This window comes from Nicotiana tomentosiformis, chromosome 3 (assembly GCF_000390325.3).
Source record: "Nicotiana tomentosiformis chromosome 3, ASM39032v3, whole genome shotgun sequence".
Classification (NCBI taxonomy): Eukaryota; Viridiplantae; Streptophyta; class Magnoliopsida; order Solanales; family Solanaceae; genus Nicotiana; species Nicotiana tomentosiformis.
Genome location: NC_090814.1, coordinates 11,154,485 through 11,178,062, shown reverse-complemented (window position 1 = coordinate 11,178,062; position 23,578 = coordinate 11,154,485). Strand labels below are relative to the sequence as shown.

Sequence of the window (23,578 nt, the reverse complement as noted above, 5' to 3'; positions counted from 1 at the left end):
ATTGGCCCGATGGTGAATTTTAAGAATCACCGGTTGGGGTTGGTAATTAATTTAATAGTTAAATATGAACTTTGAAACATATATTTGTAAGGCCCCATAAAATTTCACCTAAAACCCGAGGTTTCGTGGTGGCGAGGTAGGCTAATATGTTCAGAGTCATCAGAAGTCCTATTCGGATGTTCGTCGTAGGGATTTGGAGTTTAAAGAAGATGATTGGGTATTCTTGAAGGTTTCCCCCATGAAGGGTGTAATGCAATTTGGTAAGAAAGGGAAATTGAGTCTGAGGTATATCGGACCGTACAAAATTATTCAGAGGATTGGTCAGGTGGCGTAAAAGCTTGAGCTACCACCTGAGATGTCATTGGTGCCCCCGGTATTCCATGTGTCTATGTTTAAGAGGGATCCATCGGTTATTGTGCCAGTAGAAACTGTTGAGGTTAATGAAGAACTGACCTATGAAGAAATTCTAGTTGCCATTCTTGATAGGCAAGTCTGAAAGCTAAGAAATAAAGAAATTGCCTCCGTGAAAGTGTTATGGTGAAACCAGCAGATTGAAGAGGCCACCTGGGAGGCCAAGGAAGAAATGAAAAGGAAGTACCCTTATTTGTTTGAATAGCTATGTAATAGTTTCTATGAAATTACTTCCTATGAACTATGTATCACTTGTACAGTTTATGCTCAGGATATATCCTTTCTAGTAATATATTACTTACGAGGTCACGGTTGGTGTTATTTCATAATATGTTGCATCGTTGGATTAAGTACATGCTATTAGGATTGGTTTCTGGGATTTTCTGACAGGTGGATAGGGCCAGTTACAAGGGAAACTCTGCCAAAATATTTGGGAATTTGGGGCTGCTAGTGTGTGAAGTAACATCTGGGTCATGTTGAGTACTAATGACGAAATTAGACCCTCATTCATGGACGAATGATCTTAAGTGGGGGAGGGTGTAAGGCCCTATAAAATTTCACCTAAAACCCGAGGTTCCGTGGTAGCGAGGTAGGCTACTATGTTTGGTGATGGTAGAAATTCTTCGCGGCGAGCTTGTGAGCGGTACGAACTGTTTGGGTCGAACAGTGCACTAGGGAGTTAAAGGAAAATGTTGGCAGAAAAATACATTTATGCAGCCGCAGAATGATCGCAGAGTGAAGCAGGAACTTGAGCAAAAATTTGTGGGCCATTGTGCGGTCCATTATGCGGCCACAGAATTGTTTTGCAGGCCGCATATTGTATCGCAGGATCGACATGAGGAATTCCAGGAGGAGATTCTGCGGTCCGCTTTGCAATTGCAGAATCGATATGCGGACCGCAGAACTGCCGCATACCCAGGCAGGGCTGCCCAGTTATGGAGGGACATTTCGCGGCCCCTTTTGCGGACCGCAGAAGCATTACGTGGTCGCATATGTGACCGCAGATTGGGTTCCGGAGCTTCATTTTGTTGGTTTTTATAACCCGACCCTATTCCATTATATAGATGCTATAGACCATTTCTTAAGTAATAACCTGGTACTTTGAGAGTGAGAGAATGCTCTGGAGTGGGAGAGGGTCCTCAACAATTTGTTCTACAATTCTTGCTCAAACCTTGGAAGATTGACAAGGGAAACTCACTAGGTCTTCATCCTAGATGTAAGATTCTACACCCTAACTCTCAATTTTGTGATTCTAATTAATAATAGGTAATTAGTAAGGCAATTCTTGGGTATGGGAGTTGTTTATTTTTACATGCATGTACTATCAAGGGTTGGGGGAAGAATGTTGAGCTAAATCGGGTAGACTTTGGGTAGTGGGGTGAATGAATCCACCTTGGGAGGACCTTGAAATCATAACACCCACCTAGTGTTTGATAAAATGCTCAAATGAGCTGGAACCATAAACGCTCTCCTAATTTGTGTTCAATTTTGCTATATTTCCAAATAGATCGAAGAAGCTAAAAATTTCGGAACATTGTAGTAATTTAAAAAGGCTCGAGGCAAGGTATGTTGGCTAAACCCTTCTTTTAGAATTGAACCCCGCAATGTCCTTGTAATTGTCGTGATGATCTTTATAAATTAAATTGTTGTCAAATAAGACTTGTGTCGAAATAATTATGTGTTCAATATGCATTCCAAAGATTCTTTCTATGTTAAGTTAATGTTTGAGGATGTGCTTTAAGTATGGGTTGTGTGTTACTATGTTATGATTTGAAAGCGTGAATTCTTATGAAAGCTACCATGTCAATAGTGTAAGAAGTCATATGTGCCTAAGACCCTAATTTGCTCAAGTATGTGCTCAATGTCTTAATGTGAAAGGCCTTGTTGTTGATTATTCATGATAACGATTGAAAATGGAATAGTGAGTTGAATTATGAAGTACGACCAATGTTCCAAGAATGATATTGCGTTATGGGCAATGATGTCCATAAAATGAATGACATGTAAAAGAATATGAATTGAGAGGTAAATACTTTTAATAACAAATGCCTTGGGAGTATCGATTAGCCACCGAGGAAGGGTAGGTCAGAAAACCTAACCCCAAAACTACACGTGCCAGTGTAGGAGTGACTGATGGGTAAATCCCTGTTTTAATGTGATGAGACTGTTTCCCTTTATATGGGATGAGATTAGGGTGTTGAGATGGTTTTCCCTTAAATGGGATGAGATTATTGCTAGCTAGATGTGATGTAATGTCGACCCACACGACATTGTGGTGAGATGGCTTAGCCGATCGGGCTGAGATCGGATGCCATGCCACACACATGGTGGTATTGTGAGTGTATGTCTCGGGGTGAGACGGCTTAGCCGGTCGGACTGAGATCGGACTCCGTGCTAAAACATAGTGGTATATCGGTGCTAAAGATCTCCCAACTTAAATTACAGAAACCTACTTGAAATTTACTTTTCCCCTAATGTGGAATTTTGATACCATTAGAGTCCCTTATTGATATCATGTTTTATTCTCCGTTTACTGTTGCTCGTTCTATTGAGAGGGTGTTTAGTTTTACATACTAGCACTATTCCATATGTACTAACATCTCTTTTGTCGGGGGCGCTGCATCTTTAATGGAGGCAGGTGGTTCCATAGCAGGTGGTATTGATAAGTGATAGCAGCACACCCTCTCCTCAGCTGATTTGGAGAGCCCCACTTCATTTCGGGGACCTGTATCTTCTCTCATTTGTACATAACATTTGAGGTATAGCCGGGGCCTTGTTGCCGACACTGTCACAACACTCTTCTGTTCCTGTTAGAGTCTCCGTAGACATATTGTGGGTTGTATCTAGTTTTGGGAAAGTTAACTAAAAATGTTGTAATGGTATCATCTGTTCCACTTTAACTATGATTGTACAACGTACTATTTTGAAGACTTGTTAATGACGTAACTAATGGAAATGAACCGGTGTTGTTCACATGACTTCTTATTGACATATTAATGAAATGTATTACTCTCTTTATTTGTGGGTGAGTTGGGTAGACAACACTGTGCCTGCTTGCTCGACCGAGGTAACTTTGTTGAGCACTGGTTGTGTTCCCCGAGGTTGGGGTGTGACAATATTGATTTATTTATACAACATGTGACTAGTTTCGGATTCTTTGGCACCGAGTTGAGGCTTTAGAGCGAATTTGAGAACAGAAAGAGAGCTTTCAGAAGAGGTAAGTCTCTTGCCTAATCTTATAAGTGGGAACTCATCCCCTTAGGTGTATTTCGTTGTAAATTATTTGTGTGGAGAGCTACGTACGTACTAGGTGATGAGAGTCCGTGCGTAGCTATATTACATGTGATGTCCGAGTAGTCTTAGGTTTACATCATGCCTAGTTTGCACTGTTGTGTGGTTATGCTTGTTAATTTTCATACATGGAACCGAGATTTAGGATTTTTAGATTTAAAAATCCCCAGTTTGGATTTCTTATGTTTGGGAAGAATTGAAATGTATTTTTTATAATAACTTTGAGAAATCTATGTTCACTCGCGTCGCAAGTATTTCCGCGAGCAAGGTAAATTCCTCTACTCTCATGGGAGCGGGTCGTTCGGCTTGGCAGATTATTAGATGCATCTATAGTTCATGCCTTTCGACCTTTGGCAGCGCACAATATATTTATGGATCAGGCAGTACGACCTCGGCATAAATCGTGCGTGATAATACTTGGAGCCTAATTTTACTTGATAATAATTTACGGCTTGAGAGGTTATAATTATTTAAATGACAAGAATTGGCTCGGAAGTTATTGTTAGTGAAAGAATTATTATTCACTGCTTGTTACTGAGTTGTATTAATTGTTTATATAATTCATGTTTATTTATAATTCCTGCATTTTATTGTTAGCCCATAGTAAGTGTCGATGTCGACCCCTTGTCACTACTTCTTCGAGGTTAGACTTGATACTTACTCGGTACAAGTTGTTTATGTACTCACGCTATACTTCTACACTAACCGTGCAGGTTCTGAGGTAGGTGCATCTGGTAGTTACCCCGGCGCACACCCCTGATACTCCGAACTGAGCGGTGAGCTGCTTTTCGAGTCGTTCTGCAGCAACCAAAGTCTTTCTTTTGTGTTTTGCTTTCTGTCTGCTTTATTCGGACACTAGCTTAGTATTTTGTATATTCTACTAGTAGCTCATACACTTGTAATACCAGGTCTTGGCACACACACTAGTAGACGTTATGAGTTTGGGATTTTTACTATTGTTATGATTACTTTTAGATGCTTTTGTCTTATTTATTTAAATATTCTCTTTCGTAACCTTTAATTTATGGAACTTAATTACTTGGAAACTTAGTAAAAGGAGTAATCACGTGGTTAGTTCACTGTTGGCTTGCCTAGCGGCTGAGCTGGGTGCCATCACGACCTATAGGAGAATATGGTCGTGACAGTTGGACTCGTAATTGAATGAGTTGTCGGATTTTGTGAATGTTGTCGGGTTCCGAGGTGGGGGCCCGGGGTTGACCTTTTGGGTTGACTTTTTAGTTTCTTTAAATATCGAAGCTTTATTATTCGTAATTGTTTCACATGGTTTTTATTTATGATGTGAAGTTATTTTGGCTAGATTTGAACTGTCCGGAGGTTATTTCACACGAGAAGGTCATTTCAAAGTATCAGTTTAGCTTCTTTGAGGTAAGTATCTTGTCTAACTTTGTGTGGGAGAAACTACCCCTTAGGATTCGATTTGATTGTGCTATTGGTGTTATGTGAAAGTTGTGTGTGCAAGGTGACGATTGGGTATACGTGCTATATGTGATATTTTACCGATTTAGGTTATCTAGACTCTTTCCATGCCTTTAATTGAATTGTCATGACATGTTATATTTCTCATTGTTAATCTACTCTTACATGCTCTATTTGACGTTGTTAGCACTTATTGTACCTCTTACTTGTTATTTTTTCCTTATATGCTTGAGTTGAAGTTATTGCCTTTCTTATTGTCTTGTTACCTCTTAATTATTGAGTCCCTTCCATGACTTCGTGCCTATTTGCTACTTGTCTTAACTATTTTACTTGCACACCTTAGTTGTCACATGCTTTACTTGTCCTGTTATTTTTGTAATATTGGTTGCATTCCTTTGATTATTACGTGGTTCTTTTATTGTCGTGTACTCATACCCTTTGATTGTAGAAATTCTTGTAAATTCAGTTATTGGATTGTTGTTGTTAATTTAAATTGCTTGTGGATCAGGTTGCGCGCCACAACGAGTGAAATAAGGGAGGATTATGATATTGAAATATGGTGGGATCGGGTTGCACTCCGCAACGGGTGAAACAAGGGAGGATTGTGAGATTGAAAAATAGTGGGATTGGGTTGCGTGCCGCAACGGGTGAAACAAGGGAGGATTGTGATATTGAAATACAGTGGGATCGGGTTGCGCGCCACAACGGTTTATATATGTGATACTTGATATTGTTTATTGATACTATGGTAGAATAAGGGAGGATTATAATATTGATAAATGATGATACGGCGGGATCGGGTTGCATGCCGCAACGAATTGTTTGTGTTATACTTGATGGTGTTGTTATGCCTTGTGTGAGTCATGCATCCTACGTGAACTGTTGCATTAATTCAAGGTGTCAATCTGTGCTTCTGTGGTTACTTAGTGAATTGATTTTCAAGATGAATTTACTGCACATAATCATTATCTCATACCTTGCTGAGTTGTTGGTAACATAACAGTTTTAAATAAAGGAATTATTAACATGCTTACCTTATGTGACTCTTAAGTTAAAAACTCGTCATTTCATCCAGTTCTTTACTTTTCTTAATAGTCGTCATATTTCACTTTAATTGATTTCTCAACTTAATCTCCTTACCCTATATGATGTTTTTACCTTACTTGAAAAAATGTTATTATGTTTTAATTTAAAAAATTCTATATTTAATTCAGGAGCTTATCTAATGCTTTATTTTATTTGAAAAATATTATTTTCTTCACCCAAATGATTTCTAAAATAAAATTATTTCTCATTTGATTCCTTACTTTATTCAACGTTGTTATTATGCCTTAGCTTATATAAATAAATCTCTTGAATATTCTAAGTAGCATTTGATGCAGATACAATATACATGGTGGCACATGGGTTTTTCCGTGCGAAAGTGATTTGGAAAAATGTTGGCACGAGATGCCATACGTAAAAGATTTGAAAGTTGCGACTTATGATATGAGATTATGAGGAGTGGTACCTCGGGTAATTCTTGTTGTAAATTGTGCATTAGGAACAATTTAATTGCTTAAGTTGTCATTCATTTCCTTATTACCCGTCTATTTCTTGTTGCTATTCGTGCTTCTATTATTTTCACTATTGATTGTAAATTTGTGATCCTTCTGTTGTTGGTCTTACATTGACGTTCTTTCCATTGTTAGCTTTAAGTTATATCCTGCATAGGTTTACATGCCTGGTAGGTGTCTTGATCTGGCCTCGTCACTACTCTACCGAGGTTAGGATTGATACTTACTGGGTACCGCTGTGGTGTACTCATGCAACGCTTCTGCACATTTTTGTGCAAATCCATGTACTTATGATCGAGTTGGTTTGAGACTTATGTCTGCGCGACTGGAGACTTCCATGTATACCTGCTTGACATTTGCAGGCCCTAAAGTCACCTTTTGTTGTATTTTATTTCCATTATTATCTATTATTTCGGGACAGTGATGTATTGTTATTTCTAGTGACTCTTAGAAAAACTTTTGACTTGTACTACCGGTTTTGGGACATTGTATCATGTTGAGATTGTTGACTTTATTATAGAAATTTAAGTTTCATGCTTAATAGTTATTTGGTTAAAAATCTATTATTTAATCAGCAAGTGTTAGGCTTACCTAGTCGTAGACACTAGGTGCCATCCCGACATCCTACGGAGGAAAATTAGGGGCGTGACACAAATAGACCAACAAGTCCTAATCCCTCAAGTCAAGGTTAACCACGACACTTAACCTACACGCAACCAAATCAATGCTCAACCTCGACTTTTCCTCTAGAATTAGCATCCAAACCAATCAAATCTAACCAAATATAGCTCAAATAATTCAAAATATGCTTTAGAAACTACCCACTAGTGAAATATATTCAATCTTTAATGTTCTTGGAAAAAGTCAACAAAAGTCAAACCCGGGCTTGCTTGGTCAAAACCCAGAATTCGGACTAAAACTCGATTACCCATTCATCCCCGAGTCCGATTATGTGATTAGTTTCAAAATTCGACCTCAATTTGAGGTCTAAATCTCAATTTCTCAAAATCCCCAATTTCTACCTAAATCCCTAATTTTCTACTATTAAATTCATAGATTAAAGTTTAAATCAATGGGTGTTTATGGAAATGTAAGAAAACAAAATAAAATCTACTAATTTATGAAGTTCGGATGAAAAACCTCTTCATAATCACCTCTAAGCCGAGCTCAAGCTTGAAAATGTTGAAAATTGGGATGATTCCCGATTTTTAAGTGTTTTAAAGACTAGGCGTGAGGTGTTCATCGCGTTCGCGAGACACCTGACGCGATCGCGAAGCATTACAACCTACTGGCCTTCGCATTTGCGAGAAGTTGTACGCGTTCTCGATGGCCTATCCCCCCAGCCTTCGCGTTCGCGAGCCTGGGCTCGCGTTCGCATAGAACAACCCCTGCCTCCCCCAGAATCTCACCTAACCCATCGCATTCGCATAGGGTAATCCCTCCGATGCTTCGCGTTCGCGACCGCTTCTCCACGTCCGCGTAGAAGAAATCCACCCTAGCCCTAAGTTCCCCTTCGAGATGGCGAGAGTAGCTTCGTGATCGCGAAGCACAAAACAGCAGACATCAGCAATAGTTGAATCAACAGATCCTCTAAGCCCAAAATTGATCTGTAGCCTATCCGAAACTCATCCGAGCCCCTCGAGCTCCAAACCAAATGTGCAAACAAGTATAATAACATTATATGCACTCGCTCACACGATCAAAATACCAAAATAACACCTAGAACTACGAATCAGACCTCAAAATGCATGAAATTTTCAAAGAAACTCAAGAACTTCAAAATCACAACCGAGCATTCGAATCATATCAAATCAACTCTGTTTGCACCAAATTTTACAGACAAGTCTTAAATAGTAATTCATTAAACCTTCTAATTACTAGTTTTCAACAATTTACCTCAAAACAAGTTAGGGACTTCCGAATTCAATTCCGGGCATACGTCCAAGTCCAAATCACGAAATGGTCCAACCGAGATCGTCAAAATACCGATTCGGGTCCGTTTACCCAAAATGTTAAACGTAGTCAACTCAAATCATTTTAAGACTAAAATTCATATTTTCTTTAACTTTTCACATACAAACTTTCCGGAATAAGACACTACGCAAATAGAGAAATATTAAACGGATCTAATCGAGGTCTCGAAACACGAAAATAAAGGTTAAAACTCAAAATGATATAACGGGTCATCACAATAAGTAATACATCTTTTGTTCATTTTATGTAACCAAATATATAAAAAGACTTAGCAAACATTTACTTTTACCTAACTAAAACTTCATCGACAGTTATGGTCAAGGATATGATATGCATATCATTCTTAAATTTATAACTTTAAAGATTCAATTTCATTTGATATTGTTGTTTTAAAATTTTAATATATATTCTTTTTGATCCATTTGTTAAGACGCTCTTTCTATATTAGTCCATTTTAATAAAAAAATGACCCATTTTCACATTTAAAAATACTTTAATTTTAAACTTTTCGTTATATCAGTAATGACATAATCTAATAATGATACAATCAAAGCGTGCGTGCGTGTGTGGGTATATATGGATAGTAAATAGATTGTATGTTTAGGACTAGGAGATTTTTCCTTTTCCATATTTGTCAGGACTAGTTTTCCTTTTCCATATTTGTTAGTACTAGTTTTACATATTTGTTAGGACTAAGGTTTCCTCAGACTCTACGGGATACGTGGCGCACAGAGTTTGAACGGTTGCGTCAGGGCACCATAACGGTGTAAGAATATGCTATCAGGTTCAATGAGTTACACCGTCACGCACCTATCTTGGTTCCTACAGTTAGAGAGCGAGTCCGCAGATTTATTGAAGGGCTCGATTATAATTTTAAAATATGTATGGCTCGAGAGTTGCAGACTGACATTCCATTTTAGAAAGTAGTAAAGATTGCCAGAATGTTAAACGTGTTTGAAGTGAGGAAATGAGTCTAAGGAGGCCAAAAGGTCTCGGAACTCTAGAGGATTCAGTGGATTATACTCTACAGCTATGACTCATCATGGCGGAGGATCGACAGTCGGTCACCCCAATCCAAAATTCAGAGTACTCGTAGTACTCCAATTAATACTTTTAAAGCACCACCGGCATGAGGTTCTTACAATGGTTATTGCAGTTATCTGGAACGAACTCATTACGACTAATCGCGACCTCAGAGGGGTCGTTATGAGTGTGGTGATACCAGGAACATCATGAGAGATTGTCCCAGATTTGGGAGATGCGAATTTCTTCAAAACACTCATGCTATAAGCTTTATTCCAGTTAATACTCCACGTGCACAACGAGTTAGGGGTGGAGGATAGGTGGGTATAGGGCACCTAATAGGGGGAGGGCCGTCCCGTTGATATAACTGCGATGAATTAGCTGAGGCCGATACACCTGATAGCGTCGTTACAGGTATGAATTAATTTATAATAGAGGAGCACTATAAGGTTCCCATGATCCTGAACCGATCTTAGCTTCTGATTATCGAGGTGAAAGCTCCTTTCATGCTTCTTATATGGTGAGTTTGTGAATTTGTACTTCACTCCCGTGTTTATCCCTATTGAAAGATTTGATGGTGCTAGCCCGTGTCTATCATTTTTGTTTTGTACACTATTGTGGGTTATGAGTCCAAATGTGACTTCCTATTACTCACTACAGTGGGTTTTGATATAAATTCAAGATAGGTTGATTAAAAATTTGTGAATTATATGCCCTACCTATATGAGGGTTCATTATGTGTTGTGAAATTGTTTATCGGAATTTATAAAAAGAAGAAAAAGAAATGAAAATTTTCAGTTGGCACAATGTGCAAAGTACTTGTGATTCAGAGTTGAGAATGGGATCCTCGCGGTTTATTGTGATTTGATATGTTTATCCCGGGCTACGTGTCACGGTGGAAGTTATACCAGGATGAGATCCTTGTGATTAAATTCAGGCGTTTTAAATTCTCCCTTTATGAAATTTAATTTGTACTATAGTACCAATAGGGAGTCATATCTATTTGGCTTATCTGATAATTTTTTTATGTGTTCTGTGCATATTTAGCAATATTCATCCTGTAATTATTGAGTTTCAGCCTCCGAGATGAGTGCCCATGTGGCATTAAATGTGACTCATTAATTCGGGTAAATAATTATGAGGTCTTCATGCATCGCGTGTTACTGACAGTGATGTGAGAAATTTGAAACGAGGTTTTGGGATAATGTGAGGTTAATTGATGATGTTGGAATTAATTATGAATATCTATTATGACCAGAGATGTGGTTATGGGCATACGTATGACGTGTGCATAGACACGAGTTGATACAACCGGTTGAAAATCAGGCCTTTTGTAAATGTTTGGAGTGTAAGAAATTGGTTTTAAAGTTTATAAATGTGGTTAAGAGAAATAATCTACACTGAGATGGTGTTGTCGGACCCATGTTAAATTTGCGGTGACGTAGAATCACCCGCGAGTATATGTGTAAGAATACACTGAGTAATTTAATGTCCTCAGGATAATTCTTGGCACGTTCGAGGACGAACGTATATTTAAGTAGGGGTGAATGTAGCGATCCAACTTGTTATTTTAAGAATTAACATTCCGTTCAGTGCCCTAAGGTCCCGAGAAACTTCGTAATATGTATTATGACCCGCGTGTGTGGTCGAGTTTGGTTTTCGGAAGATTCAGAATTTAATTGAAAGAACAATTCTTATTTTTGAAGCTAAATGAATAGAGTTGACCGGAGTTTGACTTTTGAGAAAACGACTCCGGAATGGAATTTTAATGATGTCAATAGTTTCGTATGGTGATTTCGGACTTAGGGGTATGTCCGGATTTGGATTTGGATGTCCGTAGGACAATTCGGCACATTTCGACGAAAAGTTGGAAAATAAAGTTCTTGAAATATTCATAAATTCGACTGTAAGTCATTTGGTTGATAACGAGGTCAGAATTCAATTCTAGAAATTGGAACATCTCCATTATGTTATTTATGACTTGTGTGCAAAATTTGAAATCATTCCGGATTGATTTAATATGTTTTGGCGCAAATTATAGAAGTTGGAAGATTTGAAAACTCATAATTTGATTCGAGGCGCGACTTATAATTTCAGCGTTGTTTGACGTGGTTTGAGGCCTAGACTAAGTTTGTATTGTAGTTTAAGACGTGTTGGTATATTTGTTTAAGGTCCCGAGTGGCTCGGATGAGTTTCGGACGGGGTTCGGATCGTTTGGCGACTTGTTGAAGCTGCTGGAATTTCTGTTGTTTCTGGACAGCAACTGGTGCAACCGCTTCTGCGTGAATTTGATCACAAAAGCGACCTCGTAAAAGCGAGAAAACCATCGCATAAGCGACTGGAAAGGGAGCTGGGCAGAAGCTGGCTTGAACTCGCAAAAGCAGACTGTGACAATCCAATTTCCTATAGGCCGTGATGGCGCCCAACGCCGCCGCTAGGCAAGCCAATAGTGAACTAACCATGTATCTATTCTTTTAACATTTTTGAAATAGTTGATTTTTAATTATTACATAAGTAATAGATGATAAAATTTAATAAAATAAAACGTAACAAATTGTAAGATCAAGTGTAGTGAAATAAATATTCAAAAATCATTAAGTGTCTACTAGCAAAATTCTAAGACCTGGTGTCACAAGTGTTTGAGTTACTAGTAGAATACACAAAATACTAGACTACTGTCTGAAATAAAGTAGATAGAAAGTAAATACAAAAAAAGACTTTGGGTGCTGCAGAACGGCTCGGAAGGCAGCTCACCGCTAAGTCTCGATGTATCAGGAGTGCGCATCGGGATGATGTCCAGATGCACATGCCTCAGATCCTGCACGGTTAGTGCAGAAGTGTAGCATGAGTATATAAACAACATCTACCCAGTAAGTATCTAGTCTAACCTCGAAGAAGCAGTGACGGGGGTTTGACTTCGACGCTTACTATGGGCTAACAATAAAATACCAAAATTCTAAACAAGCATGAGTTGTGTAAACAACCATAAAGCTCCATAACAAGCGATAAACAAATATTTCTTTTACTAATCATAAATCTCAAGTCAATTTACATCATTTAAATAATTGTCACCTCTCAAGCCAATAAGATCATATCAAGAAGATTATGCTCCAAGTATTATTATGCACGATTTATGCCGAGGTTGTACTGCCCGATCCAAAACATATGTATATACTATGTGCATTGTCGAGGGTTGAACGACACGAACCATAGTTGCATCTATTAACCTGCCGACGCAAACGGCCCACTCCCATGAGAGTAGAGGAAATTTACCGCGCTCTAGGAAATACTTGCAATGCGAGTGAACATGGAATTATCAGAATTATTATAAAATCCTTTGATTCTTCCTAAACATAAGAAATCCAAACTAGAGACTTTAAATATTAAAATCCTTAATCTCATCTCATTTCAAAGCAATTAATGTGCATAAGCAACATAACAGTGCAAACAAAGCATGGTGTAAGTCTAAGACTACCCGAACATCACATAGAATATAGCTACGTACGAACTCTCTTTAACTAGTGCGTACGTAGCTCCCCACACATATAACTCACAACAAAACAATACACCTAAGAGGATGAGTTTCCCTCTTACAAGGTTAAGCAAGAAACTTACCTCGTTCTCAAGCTCACTCCCGATCCACAAACATGCTTTAAATCCTCAACTCGTTTATAAACGACCCGAAACTAGTCAAACGTTATATAAATTAATCAATATACGTTCAAAAGTTCATAATTTAACTATTAGAGTAATTACCCATCCCAAATTGAAAAATTCCTAAATTTCACCCCCGGGCCCACGTGCCCGGATTCTAGAAATATTTGAAGAAAATTATTACCCATAACCTCAAGAACTCAAATATATAGTTTTCACTCAATTCCATAACTATTTTCGTGGTTAAATCATATTTTTATCAAAACCTATGTTTTTCACCTAAACCCATGATTTTCATAATTTTTACATGTTAAAACCTATCCACAATCTATGTATTTAACTCACATTGTATAAAAATTACTTACCTCAAAGTGTTAGGTGAAATCCCCTTTCCAAGAGCTCCAAAATTGCCCAAGAGATGAAAGAAAGTGAGCCAAAATAGCCTAAGTCCCGCATTAAATGGATCGTTTTGCCTCCACCGATTTCGCACCTGCGGTCACTGGGCCGCATCCGCGGTACCGCTTCTGTGGATCTAGGTTCGCTTCTGTGGAATTCCCCAGGCCCAGCACTGGCTGCTTCTGCGGATGTGATCCCGCTTCTGCAGTCACACTTTTGTGGTCAGGGAAGCACATCTGCGGTCACACTTCTACGGTCAGGGAAGCGCATCTACGGCCTTCTCGCACCTGCGGTCCTCATCGCAGAAGCGAGTCCGCTTCTGTGCACTCCCCTTCGCTTCTGCGGACCACTGGCCAACTACTCCCAAGGCGCTTCTGCGACAAAAATCACACACATGGGGGTTCGCACATGCGTCCAAAAGCTCGCAGGTGCGGGCACACCAGAACTGGTGCACCAGCAACCCTTTTTGAGTCCAAGTTCAATCCGTGCATCACACGGATTGTACCCGAGGCCTCCGAGGCCTCGCCCAAACATACCAAGAAGTCCGTAAACATGAGACGGAATTTCTCAAACCCTCAGAATGCGAAAAACAACACCAAAAATAAGAATCACACCCCAAACTAAATTGAATCAACTTATGAACTTCAAGTTCTTCTAACTTACTCCGAACGCGCTCAAACATACTTAAACTACTCGGAATGACTCCAAATTTTGTGTGCAAGGCTTAAATCACCATACAGAACTATTCCTAGGCACGAAATCCCAAACGGACCTCGATAACCTCAAATCCTACTCTAAACTAAATTTAAAAAACTTTAAAACCTTTAAGGTGCCAACTATCAATATTAAGCGTCGAAACGCTCCTGGGTCATCCAAAACCCGATCTGAATATACGCCCAAGTCTAAAATCATCATACAAAACTATTGGAACTGTCAAATGCCAGTTATGAGGTCTTTTACTCAAAACGTTGAATCAAGTCAAACTTAGCCCTTTTTTGCCAACCTTAAGGAACCAAGTGTTTCGATTTCAACCGAACCTTTCCAAATCCGGAACTAACCATCCCCGCAAGTCATAAAACAGTAAAAGCACATACGGGGAGTCTTATTTAGGGGAATGGGAATCTAGAAAGCAAAATGACCGGTTGGTTCGTCACATTCTCCACCTCTTAAATAAATGTTCATCCTCGAACTGGTCTAGAATCATACCTGGAGTGCCGAACAAGTGTGGATATCTGCTTTGTATGTCCTCCCCGGTCTCCCAAGTCGCCTACTCAACTGGTTGACCCCTCCACTAAACCTTTGCTGTAGAAATCTTCTTGGACCTCAATTGATGGGCCTGTCTATCGATAATGGCAACTGGCTCCTCCTCATAACCTAGGCTCTCATCTAACTGAACTGTGCTGTAGTCCAACACATGCGATCTGTCGACATGATACCTACGGAGCATAGACACATGGAAAACCGGATGAACTCCTGATAGAATGGGAGATAAAGAAAGCTCATAAGCAACCTCCCCAACTCGTCTCAACACCTCGAATGAACCTATAAACCTTGGGCTTAACTTGCCCTTCTTTCGGAACCTCATGATCCCCTTCATCTGAGAGACCTTCAAGAGAACTTTCTCGCCTGCCATAAAAGATAAATCACGCACCTTCTGATTCGCGTAACTCTTTTGTCTGAACTGTACTCTGTGAAGTCGCTCGTGAATCAACTTTACCTTTTCCAAGGCATCCTTCACCAAGTCAGTACCATATAACTTAGCCTCGCCGGGCTCAAACCATCCGATGGGAGAAAGACATCGCCGACCATATAAAGCCTCAAATGGAGTCATCTCAATACTGGACTAATAACTGTTGTTGTAAGTAAACTCGGCCAAAGGAAAGAATCGATCCCACTGCCCTCCGAAGTCAATCAGACATGCTCTAACCATATCTTCCAAAATCTGGACTGTTCGCTCCGACTGCCCTTTGGTCTGCGGATGAAAGGTTGTGCTGAGCTCTACACGGGTCCCCAACTTACTCTGTACTGCCCTCCAGAAATGTGAAGTAAACTGAGGGCCTCTATCCGATATGATGGATATATACACGTCATGCAACCGAACAATCTCCTGAATATAAATCTGGGCCAACTTCTCTGAAAAATACATGGTAACAACCGAAATGAAGTGCGCCGACTTAGTTAGCCTATCGACAATGACCCAAACTGCATCAAACTTCCGCAAGGTCCGGCAACCCAACTACGAAGTCCATAATAATGCGCTCCCATTTCCACTCAGGTATAGTCATCTGCTGGAGTAGGCCACCTGGCCTCTGATGCTCATACTTAACTTGCAGGCAATTAAGGCACCTCACTACATACTCAGTTATGTCCTTCTTCATCCGCCGCCACCAATAATGTTGTCTCAGGTCGCGATACATCTTCATAGCACCTGGATGAATAGAATACCGAGAACTGTGTGCCTCCTCTAGGATCTTCTCCCTCAAGCCATCAACATTAGGAACACATAGGCGACCCTGGAGTCGCAAAACACCATCCTCACCGAGAGTAACCTCCTTGGCACCACCCTGTAGTACCTACTCTCTAAGAACCAACAAGTGTGGATCATTAAACTGGCGAGCCTTGATCTACTTGAATAGTGAAGACTGAGCAACGACGCATTGAAGAACTCGGCTCGGCTCTGAAATATCCAACCTCATAAGTCTGTTAGCCAAGGACTGAATGTCCGAAGATAATGTCTTCTCCTGTGTTGAAATAAAGGCTAAACTACCCATACTCTCCTCCATTCCGCTCAAGGTATCTGCAACTACATTCACCTTGCCCGGATGATAAAGGATGGTGATATCATAGTCTTTTAGTAACTCAAGCCACATGCGCTGCCTCAAATTGAGATCCCTCTGCTTGAACAAGTGTTGCAAGCTACGATGATCGGTGTAAACCTCACAGGACACCCCATAAATATAATGCCTCCAGATTTTAAGAGCATGAACAATCACGGCCAACTCCAAATCATGTACCGGGTAATTCTCCTCATGGGCTTCAACTGACGTGAAGCATATGCAATCTCGCCCCTCCTGCATCAATACACAACCTAAACCAATGCGTGAAGTATCGCAATGCACAGTATACATCCCCGAACCAGAAGGCAACACTAACACCCGTGTTGAAGTCAATGCGGTCTTGAGCTTCTGAAAGCTGGCCTCACAATCATCGCACCATCGGAATGGAGCACCCTTCTGGGTCAATCTAGGCAAAGGTGCTGCGATAGATGAGAAGCCCTCCACAAACCGGCGATAATAACCTGCTAACCCCAGGAAGCTCCTGATCTCAGTCGTTGTAGTAGGACGAGGCCAACTCTGAACTGCCTTGATCTTTTTGGGATCTACCTTAATACCCTCGCCTGATACAACATTGCCCAAGAATGCCTCAGAACCTAACCAGAACTCACACTTGGAGAACTTAGCATATAGCTTATGTTTCTGCAAGGTCTGAAGCACCACTCTCAAATGTTGCTCGTGATCTTCCATGCTACGTAAGTAGATCAAAATGTCATCAATGAAGACAATGACAAACGAATCGATATGTGGCCTAAACACCCGGTTCATCAAATCCATAAACGCCGCTGGGGCGTTAGTCAAACCGAAGGACATCACTAGAAACTCATAATGGCCATATCTAGTCCGGAAAGCAACCTTCAGAACATCCGAATCCCGAATCTTCAACTGATGGTACCCCGATCTCAAGTCGATCTTAGTGGACACCCTAGCGCCCTATAACTGGTCAAATAAATCATCAATACGCGACAACGGGTACTTTTTTTAATTGGAAACTTTGTTCAACTGGCGGTAATCAATGCAAATCCGCATAGTCCTATCTTTCTTCTTCACAAATAACACTGGTTCATCCCAAGGCGACACACTCGGTCTGACAAACCCCTTTGCTATCAATTCCTCAAGTTGTTCTTTCAACTCTCTCAATTCTTTCAGAGCCATGCGTTACGGTGGGATAGAGATAGGCTGGGAACCTGAAGCCAAATCAATACAGAAATCGATATCACGATCTGGTGGCATTCCTGGAAGATTAGAAAGAAACACATCGGCGAACTCCCGGACCATGTGCACTGAATCATTCACCGGAGTCTCTACAGTAGTATCCCGAACATAAGCAAGATAAGACAAACACCCCTTCTCGACCATGTGTTGAGCCTTCAGAAAGGAGATAACCCAACTAGATGTACTGACGGACGAACCCCTCCACTCCAATCTAGGCAACTCTGGCATCGCCAAGGTAACAGTCTTGGCATGGAAATCAAGGATGGAGTGATATGGAGACAACCAATCCATGCCCGGGATGACCTCAAAGTCGGTCATATCAAGCAAAGGAAGATCCTCTTGGGTTTCATAACAACTGGACTGTAACAATGCAGGACCGATAGATCTGATCCACAACAACAGAATCACCCAATAGAGTGGACACATAAACAGGAGTACCCAAGGACTCTCGAGTAACACCCAGGAAATGAGCAAATAGAGATGAAACATACGAATAGGTAGACCCTGGATAAAATAGTACCGAAGCATCCCTACCGCAGACAGAAATAATATATATGATCATGGCATCTAAGACCACCACATCTGGTCTGGCCGAAAAAGCATAGAATCAAGCTGGAGCGCCACCTACCTGGCCTCCACCTGTCTGACCTCCACCAATAAGACGACCCCTACCCACCTGCCCTCCGCCTCTGGGCGGCCGGAAGGCTAGTGGGATAGCTGGTGCTATAATCGTGAGCTGGTGACCCTGTTGTACTGCCTTGCCCCGAAGTCTGGGAAAAAACCTCTTCATGTGACCAGGATCCCCACACTCGTAATAACCCCTTAGAATAGAGGACTGCTGACATGAAGTCTGACCCTGATGGCCTGAATACCCACTAGAGGAACCCTGAATAGCTGGTGGCCGGTAGGAACATGGCGCTGAAGTAGGGCCGCACTAGAGTACCCCGAGGAGGCGGCTGTGCTGGATATGTGGGCCTACTAGACTAACCCCTCACGAACTGACCCTTGCCCCCAGCCGGGGCACCACTGAACTCTCCAGAATACTGAAACCGCTTAGCCCTCCTAGCCTGCTCCCGACAACGCTGATGTGCCCCCTCGATCCTCCGAGCTATCTCTATAACTAGCTCGAAAGAAGTCCCTATCTCAACCTCTCTGGCCATAGTGGCCTGGCTAGCAGAGTGCAAACCTACCACAAACCTCCACCCTCTCTCTACATCGGTCGGAAGTATCATAAGTGCATGGCAAGACAACTCAGAAAATCTCGCCTCATAGTCGGTCACTGACATCTGGCCCTGCTGGGGCTGCTTGAACAGAAATCGCAACTCTTCCTTATCAGAGGGTGTAATATATCTGTCCAAGAAGAGACGTGTGAACTGGTCCCAAGTCATGGGAGGAGAACTTGCTGGTCTGCCGAGAATATATGACTCCCACCACCTACGGGCCCTACCCTCCCACTTGAAGGTAGTAAAATCCACCCCATGGGACTCCAATATCCTCATGTTGTGCAGCCTATCACTGCACCGATCAATAAAGTCTTGGGGGTCCTCATGTCGCTCACCTCCAAAGACGAGAGGTTGTAGCCTGTTCCATTTGTCTATTAGGCTATGCGGATCGCCTACCGCAACCGGTATGGGCCCAGGTATAGCTTCTGTAACTGGCTGAGCTCCGCCCACGGGGTTTGATATACGACAGTTGTATGCCCTGGAGCCTAAGCAGTAGGGGTCTGTGCTCCCCCCTCCCGCACTGAGATGTTGTTGGGTCTGTTGGAAATAAACCAGCCTGAGTCATAGAATCCATGAACCGTAGCATACGGCCTATGACCTCCTGGAATCCCGGTGTGGACATGAAATCCACCGGGTCTGGCTCTGCTGCAAGCACCTTGCCCTGCTCCTCAATAATTGGATCCTCTACTGGATCCACTGGTGGCATAACCGGAGCAACTTTGGGACGTTCTTGTCATCTACCACGAGCTGGAGCATTCCTTCGGCCTCTGACTCGACCTCTAGCAACAGGGGAACGCTCCTCCATGATCGGGTACATCTGCTGTGCGCATTCTCACCATATGCGAGAGAATAAGAGAGAGATACTTAGCACAACATCAACTGCATGATAGGAGAGGAAGCAAGAGTAGTTTCCTAACACTCTATAGCCTCTCAAAGATAAGTACGAACGTCTCCGCACTTATCCGTTAGACTCTATTAGGCCTGCTCATAACTTGTGAGACCTACATGAACATAGTGCTCTGATACCATATTGTCACGACCCAATTTCCTATAGGCCATGATGGCGCCCAACGTCGCCAATAGGCAAACCAACAGTGAACTAACCGTGTATCTATTCTTTTAACATTTTTGAAATAGTTGATTTTTAATTATTACATAAGTAAGAGATAAGAAAATGTAATAAAATAAAACGTAACAAATTGTAAGATCAAGTGTACTGAAATAAATACTCAAAAATCATTAAGTGTCTACTAGCAAAAATTCAAGACCTGGTGTCACAAGTGTATGAGCTACTAGTAGAATACACAAAATACAAGACTGTTGTCTGAAATAAAGTAGACAGAAAGTAAATACAAAAGAAAGACTTCGGGTGCTGCAGAACGGCTCGGAAGGCAGCTCACCGCTAAGTCTCGATGTATCAGGAGTGCGCGCCGGGATGATGTCCAGATGCACCTGCCTCAGATCCTGCACGGTTAGTGCAAAAGTGTAGCGTGATTACATAAACAACATGTACCCAGTAAGTATCTAGTCTAACCTCAAAGAAGTAGTGACGAGGGGTCGACTTCGACACTTACTATGGGCTAACAATAAAATACCGAAATTCTAAATAAGCCTGAGTTGTGTAAACAACCATAAAGATCCATAACAAGTGATAAACAAATATTTCTTTCACTAATCATAAATCCCAAGTCAATTTCTATCATTTAAATAATTGTAACCTCTCAAGAAAATAAAATCATATCAAGAAGATTATGCTCAAAGTATTATACGCACGATTTATGCCGGGGTCGTACGGCCCGATCCAAAACATATGTATATACTGTGTGCATTGCCGAGGGTCCAACGACACGAACCATAGATGTATCTATTAATCTACCAAGGCAAACAGCCCGCTCATATGAGAGTAGAGGAAATTTACCTGGATCTCGAAAATACTTGCAACGCGAGTGAACATGGAATTATCAGAATTATTATAAAATCCTTCAATTCTTCCCAAACATAAGAAATCCAAACTAGAGACTTTAAATATTAAAATCCTTAATCTTAGCTCATTTCTAAGCAATTAGTGCGCATAACCAACATAACAGTGTAAACAAAGTATGGTGTAAGCCTAAGACTACCCGGACATCACATAGAATATAGCTACGCACAGACTCTCTTCACCTAGTGCGTACGTACTTCCCGCACATATAACTCACAAAAAAAAAATATACCAAAGGGGATGAGTTTCCCTCTTACAAGGTTAGGCAAGAAACTTACCTCGTTCTCAAGCTCACTCCCGATCCACAAATATACTTTAAATCCTCAACTCGCTGCCAAATGACCCGAAACTAGTCAAAAGTTATATAAATTAATCTATACACGTTCAAAAGTTCATAATTTAACAATTAGAGTAATTACCCAACGCAATTTGGAAGATTCCTAAAATTCATCTCCGAGCCCACGTGCCCGGATTCCGGAAAATTTCGAAGAAAATTGTTACCCATAACCTTACGAACTCAAATATATAGTTTTCACTCAATTCCATAATCATTTTCATGGTTAAATCCCATTTTTATCAAAACCTAGATTTTTCACCTAAACCCATGATTTTCACAATTTTTACATGTTAAAACCTATCCATAATCTATGTATTTAACTCATATTTTATAGAAATTACTTACCTCAAAGTGCTAGGTGAAAACGCCTCTCCAAGAACTCCAAAATTGCCAAAGAGATGAAAGAAAGTGAGCCAAAACAGCCTAAGTCCCGCATTAAATGGGCCATTTTGCCTCCAACGATTTCGCACCTGCGGTCACTGGGCCGCATCTGCATTACCGCTTTTGCGGATCTAGGTCCGCTTCTGCTAAATTCCCCAGGCCCAGCGCAGGCCGCTTCTGTGGGCGTGATCCCGCTTCTGCGATCACGCTTCTACGATCAGGGAAGCGCATATGTGGCATTCTCGCACCTGCGCCTCCTGCGCAACTGCGACATCACAAGTGCGATCACTGAAACGTCGAAGTGGAAGCTGGCAGCTTGGTAGTTTCTCGCAGAAGTGAAATTTCTTTCGCAACTGTGACATCGTAGGTGTGTCAACGGTGCTCATAGGAGCAGAGGTAGTGCAGAAGCGTGATTTTAATCGCATAAGCGAGCTCGCAGGCTCGACAAATCAGCCCGTAGGTGCGAAGCTAGGCAGAAATTTAAGGAACAAAAATGGTCATTTCGCCTTTTTCGATTGAGATTTTGGAGCTCGATTTTTGGGTGGTTTTGGAGGGGTTCTTAACGACTTCGACTTGGGTAAGTGTCATATATACTAAAGTGATAATATTTCATAAATCCACGGTTATATACATCATTTATTTAATATTTAAATGGAAGAAATCAAAATTTTTATAAAACTTTTCAAGAACAAAAATTTAAGATTTGGAGGTCAAGTTGTTATCGAAATTTGATAAAATTGGTATGGTTGGACTCGTATCGGAATGAGTGTTTAGATTTCGTAAAAATTCTGTCGGGTTCCGAGAGGAGGGCCCCGCGTTGACTTTTGGTTGACGTTATAATGTAAAATTTTTAATCGATGTTTTATTATCCAGAATTATTTTTGATGAATCTTAATAAAGTTATACAATTAATTTGGATAGATTTGAGCTGTCCGTAGGTCAATTCAACCAAGAAGGTGATTTTGGAGTATCGACCTAACTTCAAAAAGATAAGTATCTTGCCTATACTTTAGTTGGGGAATTACCTTTTAGGCATTGAGTCTTATGTGGAAATTTTATTGGTTTAAAGTCATAGGCATTTTTATATATTAAATTGAATAATTGTTGGCATTTATTAAATCCTCTATTTGCCATACCTCAAATCCTTGTTTGTTGAATTTTCTTTTATATGATAATTTGGTGTGATTGCCACTTTGATTTTATATAAATTCTGTGTGTTTGTTGAGTTGACATTTCCTGGAAATAATTAATTAAATAAGTTTAAAAAGAGGCATTTGTATAATTATCTGAAATTTGGATTAAAGAAGGTGTTGTCCTGTGCTGAGCTATTTTTTCATCCTTGTTATCATTTTTGAGGTTTTATATACTTTGTGTGGAGCCTTGGGCTATTTGCTGTGAAATTAACTAATTTCGTTGCAATTTTGGAAAGGTTGTGGCCTACGGGAAATTAGTTATTACGAGTTGATTATGTGGTGTTGTTGTGATAATCTTCTGTGTAAATTGTTGTGTGATTTGGGTTACTGTTGTACGACGTATAAGGGTGGCATTCCAATGTTAATATTATGTAGGTATAAGGGTGGCATTTCATTATTATTATGTTTGTTGGGATATTGTCTGGGCGGAGTGATACGGGAGGCTATTAAACGGAGCGATAAGGGAGGCTATTAAATGGAGCGATAAGGGAGGCTATTAAATGGAGCGATAAGAGTGGCTATTGATATTGTCAGGGCGGAGGAATAAGTGTGGCTATTGATATTGTCGGGGTGGAGGGATAAGGGTGGCTATTATATGGAGTGATACAGGTGGCTATAGGAGAGATAAGGGTGGCTATTGTGAGGGATGATCTGTGATGATGTGGGATTATT

At 40.7% G+C, this 23,578-nt stretch overlaps 1 protein-coding gene across 1 annotated transcript; it reads right to left on the bottom strand.

Moving 5' to 3' along the window:
* Positions 1-17,734: 17,734 nt before the first annotated feature.
* Positions 17,735-19,290, bottom strand: LOC138907362 (uncharacterized). The gene is made up of 3 exons (XM_070197960.1): positions 18,795-19,290; positions 18,574-18,655; positions 17,735-18,176 (listed from the first exon to the last, which is right to left on the bottom strand). The coding sequence occupies exons 1-3, from the start codon at positions 19,288-19,290 to the stop codon at positions 17,735-17,737; spliced, it is 1,020 nt and encodes a 339-aa protein (XP_070054061.1).
* Positions 19,291-23,578: the final 4,288 nt, after the last annotated feature.